Here is a 14,254-nt window from a genome sequence, read left to right as displayed (position 1 = left end):
ATATTTTATTGAATGCCATACATTATGTGTAGAAGAACAGTAGAGACTGAGTATATAGAATAGTATATAGTATATAGACTGACTGTATAGTATATAGAATATATACTACATAGAATTCTATATATAGTATACAGAAATGGGAAGGCCTGTTTAGTGTGGGGATTGAGCCATTATATCAGTAGTTGAGCTGGGTTTGGGTATTATTGTTTCTGTCTTTACCCTGAGTGTGCATCAGTCTTCAAATTCTTCCAGCGATAGGCTGCTGTTGTCTTGTGGCTTAGTGTGGAGCCTGGGATACCAGTGGGTTTTGGGTTTTTGGGGTTTTTTTCAGTGTTTCTGTTCCTTCCTCAGATTTGAGTAGCTTCTACATACCTTTGCCACAGAAGGGATCTTTCTTTACCCTCTTTCCCCTCCCTCAATGGCAGACTGCTGTTGCTTATTACTTGGTGCTATGCTAGTGGTGAGCTGAGGGGGTTCCTGCCCTCCTACTTCATACATAGTCTTAGACAGGACATTACTGGGCCTCAGAGGTGGGGCCTTTTCAGCATTCCCACACACCCCCTCTCTTGCCAGCAGTCAAACACTGCCTTGTTTGAATCCCATCTCTCAGGGGCAGCAGACCTCTGCTTTGCATTGGTGCAGGATCTGGGGGCTCAAGGCAGCCGGGGGCTGATGCCTTTGCCTCTGCTTTTGCCTCAGAAGCAGTGGGTCTTTGCCTGGTTACTCTGGCAGAAAGGAGGGAGTTTCCTGTTCCCTCCACTGAGGCAAACAGGTTTTGCTTCTGCCCCTCCAGTGGCCCTGGGAGCAAGAGGGTTTGCAGCAGCTTGAGGCTTTTGCCTCTTTTGAGAGGAGGGTCTAGGAAGCTGGCAATGTTTCACACCTGTCCGCCAACAGCAGTGATCATTCCTGTACAAGTGCCACCAAGGGGGACTCTGGCCTCCTTCCCTACCCCAGTCATTCTTGTGGGCACTGGGTGAGGGTTGCTCAGAACTGCTTGCAAGTGAGTGCAGATTCCCACCGTGTCTGGGGCCCCTGCTCATTCTAGACTGAGAGGCTAGCCCACGCTCAACATTTTAGCTCCTTTCATCTTACTTGCTTTTTTTTTTTTTTTTTTTTTTTTTTGGTGGTCACCTCTTCCTCTCATGCCCTGTTAAAAATGAAATACTTTGGGCACCTGGGTGGCTCAGTCGGTTAAGCATCTGACTTCGGCTCAGGTCACGATCTCACAGTCTGTGAGTTCAAGCCCCACGTTGGGCTGTGTGCTGGCAGCTCAGAGCCTGGAGCCTGCTTTGGATTCTGTGTCTTCCTCTCTCTCTGCCCCTCCCCCGCTCACACTGTGTCTGTCTGTCTGTCTCTCTCACACACAAATAAACATTAAAAAAAAAAAAAAAAATGAAACACTTTGTGTGCCCTGACTCTCCTCAGAAGGACTTCTTACTTTTTAGAGGTCACTTCTCTTGGTGGTCTTGACACTTCAGCTTTCTGATGGTATAAGGAAGAGTTTTGAGCTTTTTCTCGTTGTCCGGATAGGAGCAGCATTCTCTTACTGCTTTCTACATACTGAAGGGAAGTGGGACTCCCCCTAAGCCTGCTTTTTAAATCCCAGTCGTACACTCCATCTCAGGGACTTTCATTTCCAGGATCTCATTTACACTTCACTCATTCAGATACAGTGAAGTGGTTGTATCCCCTTCCGAGAATTCGCCAACCCCAAAGGGGAGTCCAGAGAAACCAAATGTGCTTAGTACAGAGTAATCAGAACCGAGTATTTCCCCTGTGCAGAAAGTCACATCTTGGGCCGGTTTTCTCCTGCTTGATAAATGTGTGGACCCTCACGTGAGCATCGCACCCCTAAGGTATCAGGGGTGCCCGAGCAGCTGTAAAGCCCTTCTCTTTTTACGACTTTAGTTCATCAAGTGCCTGCCCTGCCAAAGAGGCCCCAGCATATTCATGTGCTTCGTCTCATCTGTCCTCACGCATCCGTGTGATACAGGAACAGGTGGTGGTCTCTCCATCCTCCAAACGAGAGAGGCAGAGTTCTAGAAGTGAAGTGCAGCCCCCCGGGATCACATCGCCCAGCTGGTCCCGAACCTAGACTCTCTGACTCCAGTCCTGCCCCCACGTAGGCCGAGCCTCTGTGCTCACTGTGCTGTGTGCTAATTCTAAAGTCTCCTGGGCAAAAAAAAAAGAACAACCAAAACCCTCTAAAGTCATTTGTTCAGGGTTTAAGCGATTCATTCTGTGATTTGATCCTGAAACCTAAGACAGTCTGGTCTTGTAGACAAAAAACAATGTCCCAAACTGGATCACATTAGTTAGGAAGAGTTTTGTTTGTAACTGTGGCTGAGCCCCAGGCTGAGGGCCAGTGTCCTTGTGTCTTCCACAGCTCTCGTTGGTGCCTGCGGCGGGAACTACTCGGCCATGACCGCAGTGGTCTATTCCCCTGACTTTCCCGATACCTACGCCACGGGGAGGGTCTGCTACTGGACCATCCGGGTTCCGGGAGCCTCTCACATCCACTTCAACTTCACCTTGTTCGACGTCAGGGATTCCGCAGACATGGTGGAGCTGCTGGACGGCTACACCCACCGTGTCCTGGTCCGTTTCAATGGGAGGAACCGCCCACCTCTGTCCTTTAACGTCTCTCTGGATTTTATCATTTTGTATTTCTTCTCTGATCGCATCAATCAAGCCCAGGGATTTGCTGTCTTATACCAAGGTAACCCTTCCCGGCCTTCTTCGGGGCCCTCCAGGCTGTGCCTCACGCTCCGCTTGCACACTGTGGTGACCCGAGGGCCCCGGTCAGGTCTTGCTGGGGCTGTGAGTCAGGAGCTACAGGCTCAATTTGCAGGTTTTCCCACCTCCTATTTCAAAATTTGTGTACACTTCATGATACAGGAAAGAGGCAACACCTGTCAATTTTGCTACTTTAGTTGTTCGGATGACAATTTTCATGTCAGGGTTGAAAGAAGAACTGAAAGAAAGAGCTGAGACTGATAGAATTAGAAGGCTTTAAAAAGGTCATTTGGTCCATCCTCCTGCCTTTCAATATCCTAACCAATCCCAAAAGACTAGTTTCCCATCTTTCTTTAAACCCTCCTAAGGGACACCTGCCTGGCTCCGTCAGAAGTACATGCAACTCTTGATCTCAGAGTCATGAGTCGGAGCCCTTTGTTGAGTGTAGAGATTACTAAAAAAATAAATAAATAAACGTAGCTTTAAAAAGAAAATGAACAACAGGAAAAGCCCAATATAACTTTTAAAAAAGCCTTCCTAAGGTGGAGCCCCATTCTCTGACTCTGATGTGTACACGCATATGCCAGGCACATCTCTTTGCCAGCACGCAAGAAACACAAGGGTGTCTGCGACCTGGTCGTTGTCCTGGATGCCGAGGGCGTCAGGAACAGATCAATCAGTGTGTGCTACAGGAACTCAGAGGGAGGAGGCATCTCCTCAGGTGGGACAGTCTTGAGAACAGGTAGGATTTGGGTGAATAGTTAGGAAGAGGGTGCCATCGCTGCAGAGGTGCAAGGAAAACAAGAAAGCATGCTCAGGTGTCCTCAAAGAGACCAGTCAAATAGTAGGAGTTGACAGCTCCTTCCTTCTGTGACTTTCTGGGCCAGAGCCTGACAGGTTCTGCTTTGGGGCTAGTGGGGTCAGTGGAGAGAATTACGCGCAGAGGTGAACTAGAAAAAAACCCGCCTTCTCATAGCCGGTATTTTCTCCTCCGAAGTTCTCCGTTGTCTGTATCAGCATTCTTCTCACTTAATTCCTTTGATCTTCCAGCCGTCAAGGAAGAGCTGCCACAGGAGAGGCCCACTGCCAACCAGACACTGGCTGAGGTGATCACGGAGCAAGCCAACCTCAGCGTCAGTGCAGCCCGGTCCTCCAAAGTCCTCTATGTCATCACCACCAGCCCTAGCCACCCACCCCAGACTGTCCCAGGTAGCAGTTCCCAGATACCACCAAAGGGGATGGAAGCCACGGGGCTTGAGGGCAGTGCTTTTGGCAGTTAGAGAAAGAGCACTCTTCTGAGGCGGGTTGTGGGTACTGGCTCTGTGACGGTCCTGGCCTTTGAGGGACATTCTCTCATTAGCTTGATTCCTTGGTCCTTAGGAGAAAGTGCTCCCCTCCAAAGATCCAGCATGAGTGTCTTCGTACATTGTGATTAATCAGCTAATCCATCACTTTCTCACTTGGAGAATATCCTTCTGGAGCTCCAAGTTGTTGCTCGCTAAATTCACTGGCATTTACAAGAGCTCCATTCATTCATTCATTCATTCATTCAAAAGATATGTAAGCGCTTCAGTGGTGCCAGGCGCTGTTGTAGGCAGTCAACATCCCTGCCCTCCTATGGCCTGTAAGTGCGAAGAGAGAGACAAGAAGCAAAATAACAGGTCAGATAGTGACAAGAGCTGTGAAGAAAAGTTATGCAGGAGAGAGACAGTGGCTAACTTGGTTGGGGCATACTCTGTATTCTCTTCTGCCAGGGAAGGTGGAGCCTTTATGAGCTGGAAGACGTGCCAAGTACCTACCGTTAGTAGTTATCCAGCCTAGGTGTTTTCCCCTGCAGACCCCCTTAGAAGGTCAGGGAGGAGAGTCCATCCAGTGCTTGCTCTGCGTTGTTTGTTTTTATATCCCGGTAGGATTTCACGGGTCACACATCTCATTCCTCAGATAAGGAAACTGATGCCCAAAGAGTTTATGTAACTCATCTGTGTTTGCACAGTGATTCCAGTGGTAAAGACACAGTGTGTATCACTCCTTTCAACTCCCAAGTTGAATGCACTCTGGCCCACACTGCCTGCTTCTCTCCAAGAGGGAGCTCGAGAGCAAGGCGAGGTGCTCAGAAGGCCCGGGGCTCCTTGCCAGCCCAGCTCTCCGCTGTGTTTGGTGGCTGCCCCCACCTACAGAGGGCTCCTCAGCCACACGTGCATTTCTGAGCTACCAGTGTTCATTTGTGGCTTCCAACAGACCTCCTTCTGAAAACTGAGCTCAAACGGGTCCAATAAGCCCTGTCTTTTATATTTGCAGGATGGACAGTATATGGCCTGGCAACCCTTCTCATCCTTACAGTCACGGCCATTGTAGCAAAGATACTTCTGCATGTCACATTCAAGTGAGTATGATAGAAAGTTGCCTGATTCCGGGAAGGGAAGGCTCTGAACTCCTTTTATGCTGCGCTTCATTTGTCTGGGAGCAATTGTAATATCAGAACATGATTCCAAAGCCCTTAGTCCTAAGGCAACATAAGTCAGTACACATTCCTCATTCTCTGTAAAGTGAAATGTACAACTGGACAAATCTCACTGAGGTTTGAGGGATCGTGTTTGCTCCTGATTCAAGGGATATGATTTCAAGGAGGATTGAAACAGTCTGGGCATAAAAAGCAACAATTTCCAATTTTTGGCTTGTGCTGGCCCCTTAAAAAAATCTTCACATAAGAGCAAAGATTTCTAAAACACTCTCACTCATATTTCCTAATGCCTTCTAGAAATTAGGAAACATCCTTAGGAGGAGAATCCTAATATTTTATTATGTATTGCTTCATAATTATTTAAAAACAATTACTTAAGAGATCCTTCCGTTCTGACCAATAAGGAAAAAAATATTTCCTTCCCTTACTTTGCTACTTGGGTTTAACAGTTCCGACTTCCAGGAAAGGAGGCAATTATTCATGCTACTGATGTTTGTGTACTTACAGAGAAGAGCTCTGACTTTTGCTAGACTCTGTCTTTCCTGTAGCTCCCAGGCCAGGCTTGCTCCTTTTTTCCCCCACCGGTTTTATTGAGCTATAACTGATATACAGGCTCTATTTCAAGGCCTTTCCTGACCATTGGTGTCTTATAAAAGCCACCCTTGTCCTGACCTTCTCACTTGCCCTCCACCACAGAAGTTTTGATATGCTGGCTCCTCCATTGCTTTGTGAAGGCTGCCCTTGTAGGCCTCTGTACCCTGTACCTCACATTTTTCAGTGGAAACAATGTCTTTTTTAATGTTTACTGAGTTCACTCTCATATATAATAAGAGATATAATATAATTTGTATATAATTTATATATAATATTATATATATGCATATATATACATGTCTATATCTATATCTATATCTATACATATCTTTTTTGTAAGTCGCAATTCACATGGTCTGGGAAAGCCTCTCAGGTGCAGCAAGAGAGCAGGAGGCTTTCTGTAGGGCCCAGCACTCTGCCACACACCCAGGCCCTAAAGCACATGTCTGACTCCCTTGTGACACTGGGGTCCCTCTGCAGCTTCCCTAGCAGGCAGCCCTGGGGGCTGACATGGGGACAAGGGCACGTGTTGGCAATAAGGCAGGACCTGCTTCAGAGATTTTGGCTTTCTCTTGTTTTAACTAGGTGGGCTTCCAGATAAATATCATTGAAGAAATGTTCTATTTAAAAAAGAAAAAGAAAAAGAGAGAGAGAAGGAAAGGAAAGAAAGGAAAGAGAGAAAGAAAGAAAAAGAAAGAAAGAAAGAAAGAAAGAAAGAAAGAAAGAAAGAAAGAAAGAGAAAGAAAGAATTTGAAAACTCATAATGTCTCAGGCCAGCCCCTTCCAGATTTGAATAGCTCTTCCAGTTAGAAAGTTCTTTGTTATATGAGCTGGAATCTGTGCTGCTGCATTTCCATCCCACGGGACACATTTCATTCACACAATAGGCCTTCAGACCTCCAACAGGCATCTGTTAGGTCTTTCCTGAGGCCTCACCTCACTCATTGTCCCATTTCAAAAGTACAGGTATCTCAGGAGACAGTAAGTTGTTTTGGGTGCTTTGTCGTGTTCTTCTTGAAATATTAAGTTGTTTTTGTTTGACAGATCCCATCGTGTTCCTGCTTCAAGGGACCTTAGGGATTGTCGTCAGCCAGGGACGTCGGGGGAAATCTGGACCATTTTTTATGAGCCTTCTACTTCGATTTCCATCTTTAAGAAGAAGCTTAAGGGTCAGAGTCAACAAGATGACCGTAATCCTCTTGTGAGTGACTAAAAGCTCCCTTCGCCATGCCCAGGACACGAGGTCCCTCTGAGATCAAGGCCACTGGGGACCCGTGGTTTCCTCTGAGCGACTCTCCCTGCCTCTCCCTTGGCCTCTCTGTCAGCCTCGGCAGGAACGCCATCCTACGAACCGAACCGGGAAGGGACACCTTGCTGCAGGGGCAGGCGTAGCCTGGACTCGCCCTGCTTCATCACTGCACTTAGGAGAGAGACTCAAGGTCCCGGGGTCTGGGCCTTCCCTGTACCTCTGTCTCTCTCATCTAGGAATGGAGGTGTCAGGACAGAGGGGCTGTGATGGCAGAGATGGTTGTGTCTAGCACTGGGCTCAGGTACCTTCTAGACAACGGTAGGGTGGTGGGTAGGTGTAGTGTATGCTGAGTCTTGCTTGCTTCTTCTCTGTTTTGTCCTCACAAATCGCTTTCTCCTGGTCTTTATGGTTTAAGACGGAGAATTCTGAGGTTCTCTTGGGGACTGGCTTGGTCCTGTACTCCTGGGCATTAGCACCCCAAAGCATAAAGAGGGCCTGTGCTCTGTGCTGACTCTGGGGCCTAGCTCGTTGGGTGCTGAATGAGGATGGGCCTCCTCCAACCTGGGAGAGCCTGGGAATTGACCCCAAATCACGTCAAACGTGCCACCTGCCACACACGGGCTTCTCTCTACAGCTTCTTTCCTTGGCCTGGTGATCAGCAGAGCAAGCCTGCAGACGGTTGTATAAAACATCCATGTCGGCTCTACGGAAAGCTTTTATAGGTGCTCAGTGACTCCTCATTGTATTAGATGACCTGACCTTGCCCCTGAGCAGCTCACGGTCCTGTGGAACTTGAGCCAGGCCCCGTCTCTCTGCGATTCTCTCAGTTCAGTATGGGGCTTAGCCTTTAGACAGCATTAAGTGTGACCCAGGCGCCAGCAGTCCCTCCTTTGAGCGTCCCTCGTCTTAAAAGAAGATGAAAAAACAGCAGGCAGCCTGCGCTCTCTGAGGCCCTCTCTGTCCCTTCTTATGGGGACAGAGGGCAGTTCTGGAAAAGCTCAGTGGGCAGGGAGAGGGCTCTTGCCCCTGGCCTCGCACTACCCAGACCTTCAGATGGGGAAGGGAGTTGCTGGGAGTGGCATGAGGGCTGAGAGAGGGAGGCTTTGGGGGCCGGAGACCCTCCGAAGGTAGGCCTCCTAAGATTGACGGGTGCAGCTGCAGTGGCTGCCGGTTGAGAGCAAGAGCCTTCTCCAGCTTAGAAGTCCCCCGCATCCGTCCAAAAGTAGGCTTTGTCAGCAGCAGCTGAGAAGAGCAGCCCATGCCTCTGAGGGCCAGGCCTGGGCGATTGTCAGAGCGTGACTGTCCCAGCGGCACCTGGGCCTCTGGCCTCACAGTTCTCTCTTCGGAGCACTTTGCCCACCTCTCTCAAATCCCTAAGCTACTGCCTGCTGTGGCCTTTCCTGGGGTTCCGCCATGCTGGCAACCCATCTGTGTACCTGGCTGCTCCCAGAAAGGCCGAGGACCGTGTGGGGCCAGCTGGGAGGTGTCTGCAGGGCGACATGACACCCGGCAACCAGGGGAGATGTTGGGACCCGGCCAGCATAGGGGCACGAGAAGGGGGGAATGGGGCAGTGTGTCCACAGGAGGGCAGGGGCGCTGCCCCAGGTACCGGGTCAGGCCTGTGGCAGGCACGGAGCTGCTCGATGCTGTCTTCACACTTTGATCTGGAAAGGATAATTACCCGGGAGCAGCTGTCCACAGGCCTCTGGGTCTGCAGGGAGAGGCCTGTCCCACACAACTGGAAATACACTGACATGTGCAGTCTCCCCTCTAAGCTATTCCCGGCTGTCGCGGAATCTCCTCTGAACCAAGTGTCAGGTGTATGCAGTCACAAAGGGCCCTGTGCCCTGAATAGATCCACTGATAGCACAAAGGGAATGTGGAATTTAGCCCCTGGAGGGGGTTGCCTGGCCAAACGGCAGTTGTTCAGCTGCCTAGGGCTTCCTGTGGCCGTTGGCCTTTGGGGCATCCCGTGGGCCCTGCCACCCACCCTGCCCACCTTACACAGCCAGTGTGTTGTCTGAGTCTGCAGCTGGAGCAGCCCATTCGGAGTCCCAGGAAGTGCTGGTGACGCCCCAGTGACCTCCTTCCTGCTGGTCCTGGCACAGCCCATTGCCAGCAGGATCAACTTACTGTCCAGGGAGCAGCCCCAGGAAACCCAAACCAGCCTCAGGACAGCGCTGGGGGAGAGGCCATAAATTGTCCCAGGCCGAACCTCCATAAACACCTCAGCCTCAGCCCTGGCCCTGGTTGGAACCTGTCAGCAACACCCCACAGAGGGTCCCCTGTGGCTAAGTAAATACCTGAGAAATAAATTGTCCCAGAGGAAGTGAGGGATGCTTCCAGGAGCACGGTAGGAGGCCTATACTTGATCTGGAAAGATCTGTACTTTGGAGAGAAAGTGGAGATGGGAGGGGTTGAAAAGCATGCCCCTGAGAAAGGATCACATGCAGATTATGCAAGAGGAAGGGGAGGGGCTTTGGGGACCACCACGGCTGCCGCTTTGAAAGCATCCTGCCCAGACCCTGTGCCCTGAGGTGATAGAGGGAAGGAGGAAGAGGCTGTAACAGGGCCTCTGGGCCTGTGTGCCCTCCTCACCCCTTTACTGCGGGACCAGGGAGGGAGCTCTGCCGGTAGCTGATCTTGAGGCCTCCGTGGTAAATGCACTGCAGCCAGTTGTGAACCTGATCTCTGGTCTCTTAGCCGCCTTTCACAGTGTCCTTGGCCCCTCTGGAAGGCACATGGCGCCCCATGTTCTTCCCCAAGTGTCCAATTACTTGCAGAACAGAGGAGGTGTAGGCATGAACCCCAGGTGTCTCCTCCACATCCCCCTTGTCAGGACAGGGTTGAGGCCTCTTTCTGGGCGTGAGCAAGGTAACCAGGCTGCTGTGACTTCTTCAGTGTGGGTTCTGGCTCAAGACTCCCATCGGCCAGAAACCCACAGAGATCAAAGCACTAACAAGTACAGCTGTTCTGGCCCTCAGGCCAAACCCATACAACCCTACCCACTCGCCCCATTGTCAGCCCAGGGCAGGAGCTGGCCTGACCCCCTCAGGATCCCACGAGGCCGTCTTGACGCACCAGCAGGGCTCGTAGGCCATCGCCAAGCCCGGTGCATCCTGGGCACTTGATCTTCACGAGCACTTATCAGTGGATGGCCTCCGAGATCCCGTCTCCCTTGTCTGATGAGGCCATCCAGGTCTCCCAGAGCCCAGCCAGCTCCCCACCCCACCCCACAGCCCAGTCAACCCCCACCCTCTTGGGTTTCGGATCTCCTGTTTGGTGTTTGATGTCTGCTTTTGTTACTACCTTGGGAACTTTTAACTTCGTGATTGTTTCCTCTGGTGTCTTTGTTTACCTTCCTCACTGTTCTACCTCCTGGCCAGGTCTCTCAGCTTAGCTGCCCTGGCGCGGGGTATTTCTTAAACCTTCCAGCTGCAGCTGCCTCCCCTCAGACTGGACAGCTCAGGGGTGACGAGGGGCCTCACCTGCTGCCTGCAGACCCCAGCAGAGCCCATGTCACAGGCTTCTGTCTTGCCAAGTCAAACATACTCAACAAGGCAGAAGTGGGGAGTGGAGGAAAGTCTGAGGTAAATCTGCTTCAGAAAGGATGTGTCTTCAGGAGCACACAGTGGGGGACCCTTTCCCTTCCCGCACAGGGAGCTGCCATTTTGGGGTTCACGCAGCGTCAAGACCTGCCCACATCCAGACTCACCTTCCCGCAGGGATCTTGACTCTGGATGACAAGGCTTTATTTGTAAATATGCTCTTAATATGCAACTTTGAGAATAAAATAGAAACATCATGTATTTTAAAATATAAGATGAAGTGTGACGCACTGTATACAATTTAATATATATTTTTAGGATTTTGTTATTTAAGAAAATGGAATGTAATGGTACTTAACTTTTACAAAAGAGAGAAAAATGTTATTTTTACTGTCTGGAGAAAATAAATATTCTCACTGTTGTAGAAACAGCGATGGGCCCCCTAGCATGTCGTTTTTACAGGGGTGCCCCCAGCACCTTGGAATGAGGCGGGTGGCCCTGCTGGCAGACTGTGTGCTTTTCCGAGGTCCACGCAAATGCCAGGCCTCACCGTTTGCTCAGTTTCTCCTGTTAGTGGTTCCAGATTTCCTCAGGTGTCATCATAGCTTTGACCCACAGTGGATCTTCAGCCAGCCAGACCTGACGGAGTTAGAATTCCACATCAACATACCGCACCTCGGAATCGGGGGCAGGCCACGGGGAGAGCCACGGGCTTTGCGCACAGAAAGACCCAGGTTTGAATTGACCTTGGTTCTGTCAGTCCACTCCTTGGCCTCAGCTTCTCCTTCTGTAAAATGGCATCGTATGTATGTCTCAAAAGGTTATGAGGATTAAGTGAGAAATGTATGTAAACTGCTTATGTAGTGATATCCCGTGTGGATTTCATCTCGCCTTTCAGAGCAACGGTCCTTCCCCCCTCCCCTTCTTTTTAACAGTCCCGGTAGGAGCTCTATGTAGGAGCCGTGTGCTCCCGTCCGGCGCTGCACACACCCTAGCAGCCGTTTGGTGGGTGCTGTCGTCCCTGTTTCGCTGGTGAGGAGACAGGCTGAGAGAGGGGCCGGGGCAGGAGTTGAGAGCCCAGACCTGGAGCCAGCCTGCCGGGACTCAGCTCCCACCATTCATTCGCCGCGGCCAGGGAATGTGAAACAGGCAGCCTTTGAAGGGTTTTGGCAGAGGGATGACATCAGATTCCCAGTTTAGAACCATTTCCTACTTGAATAAGGAAAAACAGTTGTAGTGGGGTAAGGCCAAGGGCAAGGAGGCCAATCGGGAGGCTCGGACAGACACAGGTCCAGACGACAGATGCAGAGGGCTGTGGATGGAGGGGAGGCTCCAGGCTGAGAGACAGCACGCCATACCCATCGGCCAGGGCCTGAGGCTCACACCCCAACCCCACCACTTACCACATGACCTTGGGCCACTGACCCAGCTCTGTGTGCCTACCTTCTCATCTGTCAGCTGGGAACAATCACAGCATGTACCTCATAGAGTCGGAATGAGTTATTACCTGTAGTTTGTTTTCAGAAAGTGGTAGCTGTTACTCTAGAATGGAGGTGGGAGATTAAGAACAAAAATGATGCCCAAGGATTCTGACTGGGGGCTGAGGGGAGGGGAGAGGGTTCAGTTTTTGAGGTAAAGATTGACCGTGGCGCCAGGTGTGAGAGAAAACAAGCTGAGTTCTGTCTGGACTAAGTCGAGTGAGGGCCCTGTGGGACACTGAGGCAGCCTGAGACGTACGGAGGGTCAGGTCCAGGGAGCACAGTCCACGGAAAAGTGGGCACAGACAACCTCCTGGGGTGTGTCTGAGGCCATTCCAGAAGGCTGCTGAGGACAGTGTCTCAGAGCACAGGCAGATGAGGAGGGGGCTGGGCAGGACCCAGGGTCGAGGGCAGGACCAGGGTGGGGGGTTGGCGGGGCAGGAGAGGGGGCAACCCCCAAAGCCAAGTTTCTGACCTGACTGGTTCAGGCACAGGCACACACTGCTGGTTGTATGAGCCTCAGTTCCAAAATCTTAGGAGGTGCTTTGCTAGGTAAGGTCCCCGCCCCAGCCGGTCCTGGCTACAAGAAAAGGAGGCGCCGGCCAGTCCAACAAAAGAACATGAGCAGATGTGTCTCTCGAAACCTGCCTGGATCACTTGCCTCAGAATCCCTGATGTACTTGTTCAAAATGCAGGTTACTGGGCCCCACCTGCTGAGTCAGAATCCCTGGGAAGCTTCCTAAATAATGTCAGTGCTCGCTGAAGTTTGACAACTGTCTTAATCTGTCTGATAAGTTCAGTTGGTAGTCACCTTCTCTTCGGGAAATGAATTGTCCACACGCAGGTGCAGACGGCTGCCTCCTTTGCTGCTGGCAGCATATGTGTTACTCAGCTGCAAAGTCTACCACCTGGGACAGAGAGGGGTATCAGATAAAAGGCACAGCACAGCAGGTATTCCAGATACTTCTCTGGTATGGAGCCCAAGTGCCCCTTTGCCCGCTATCCTCCCCATGCGTCGCCAGCAGCCAGCACTCACACCCGCTGTGGCCCTCGGAATATGAGGGTTCCTTAAAGGCCAGCTTCACCTGAGTGTTTATCCTCTCTCTTTTCCTGGAAGCTCTCTCCTTCCATGAAGGAAAATAGTTTTGGTGGCTGATGGAAAACAAATGGGGTGGCCTTGCTGTTAATCAGCCTGCCACAGAAAAATGGATGCAGCCAGAGTGTGCAACTCTCCTGCCTAAAACAGGACTGGGAAGAGCCCCCCACACCCATCTGTGTGGGCTTTGGGGGCCACCAACCTGGACCTCGTCCCCTTGTTCTCCCAAACCCTCGAGATGCGGACATTGTAAGACCCGCCCATGGGGAGCCAGCACCAGCCCCATCCTTTGTCAGGCAATCAAAGGCTCTTCTTCCTGTGGAGACAAAAAGGGCTGGACAAGAGTGACCTTGTCTCCAAGCTTGGAAGTCACATGATTGTCTCTTCTCCCCATGGGCTGTGTGTGCCTGAAACTTCAGACCATCTCTGGGAACTGGGAAGCTTTTGTTCCCCTGTGGCGGGGTCGGGTCCCCATGGGGGATTGTTTTTTCTTGGCTGAAAGGGACACTTTGGGGATAGAATATTTCAACCTCAAGAAGCAGCAATATTTGCTTGTAGCTGGAACTCTTCGTTTCTGGTCTCCAGCTGTTGTCTGAATGGGACTATGCCTGGTAACTGAGGGCGGGCCGCACTGGGCTGGGCTGGCCGTGGACCAGCCCGTGTCCAGGGAAGCCCGTCTCCAGGACAGCCCGGAGGCAAGGATGGCTGCGGCCCTCCCAAAGGTGCTCACTGAGCTCTGGAATCGGCCTCCTAGCAGCAATGACTGGGCTAGAGAATGGCTCCACAGGGAAGCATTTCAGGGGGAAAGTGGATCCAAGATTAACGTGCAGAATAACTCCTCAGGGGACGAGCAGAAAGGACTGAAACAGCCAAGGCTTTTGCAACTGAGGAGCTTCAGATATCACTTATTTCACTCTTAGGAATGTTTAGCATTGTCCCCATTCAAATGAGGCCACCAAACTTTTAAAAACTTAGTAGGGGCTTGCTACTTTGCGCGTTAATCGTGTGAACACGTTTTGGGGCGCCTGGGTGGCTCAGTTGGTTGAGCGTCCAACTTCCGTTCAGGTCATGATCTCACGGTTCATGAGTTTG

The 14,254-nt window shown here is 51.0% G+C and overlaps 1 protein-coding gene across 2 annotated transcripts in view; it reads left to right on the top strand.

Annotated features, from left to right (window-relative positions):
• Window positions 1-10,890, top strand: part of KREMEN1 (kringle containing transmembrane protein 1) — a 72,357-nt gene extending 61,467 nt beyond the window's left edge. Inside the window, exons 6-9 of one of the 2 annotated variants that reach the window (XM_042910011.1) lie at window positions 2,387-2,719; window positions 3,787-3,945; window positions 5,035-5,119; window positions 6,836-10,890. In XM_042910011.1, coding sequence (XP_042765945.1) covers window positions 2,387-2,719; window positions 3,787-3,945; window positions 5,035-5,119; window positions 6,836-7,004 — 746 coding nt within the window. In that variant the 3' untranslated portion in view covers window positions 7,005-10,890. Of the gene's footprint in view, window positions 1-2,386; window positions 2,720-3,786; window positions 3,949-5,034; window positions 5,120-6,835 lie in introns of both variants that reach the window. The other variant, XM_042910010.1, reaches the window with a different exon arrangement.
• The last annotated feature ends 3,364 nt before the right edge of the window (window positions 10,891-14,254 follow it).

Source organism: Panthera leo, chromosome D3 (assembly GCF_018350215.1).
Source record: "Panthera leo isolate Ple1 chromosome D3, P.leo_Ple1_pat1.1, whole genome shotgun sequence".
NCBI classification, from domain to species: Eukaryota; Metazoa; Chordata; class Mammalia; order Carnivora; family Felidae; genus Panthera; species Panthera leo.
The sequence above is the reverse complement of the archived record's forward strand: the minus strand, read 5'-3'. Positions and strand labels throughout refer to the sequence as shown.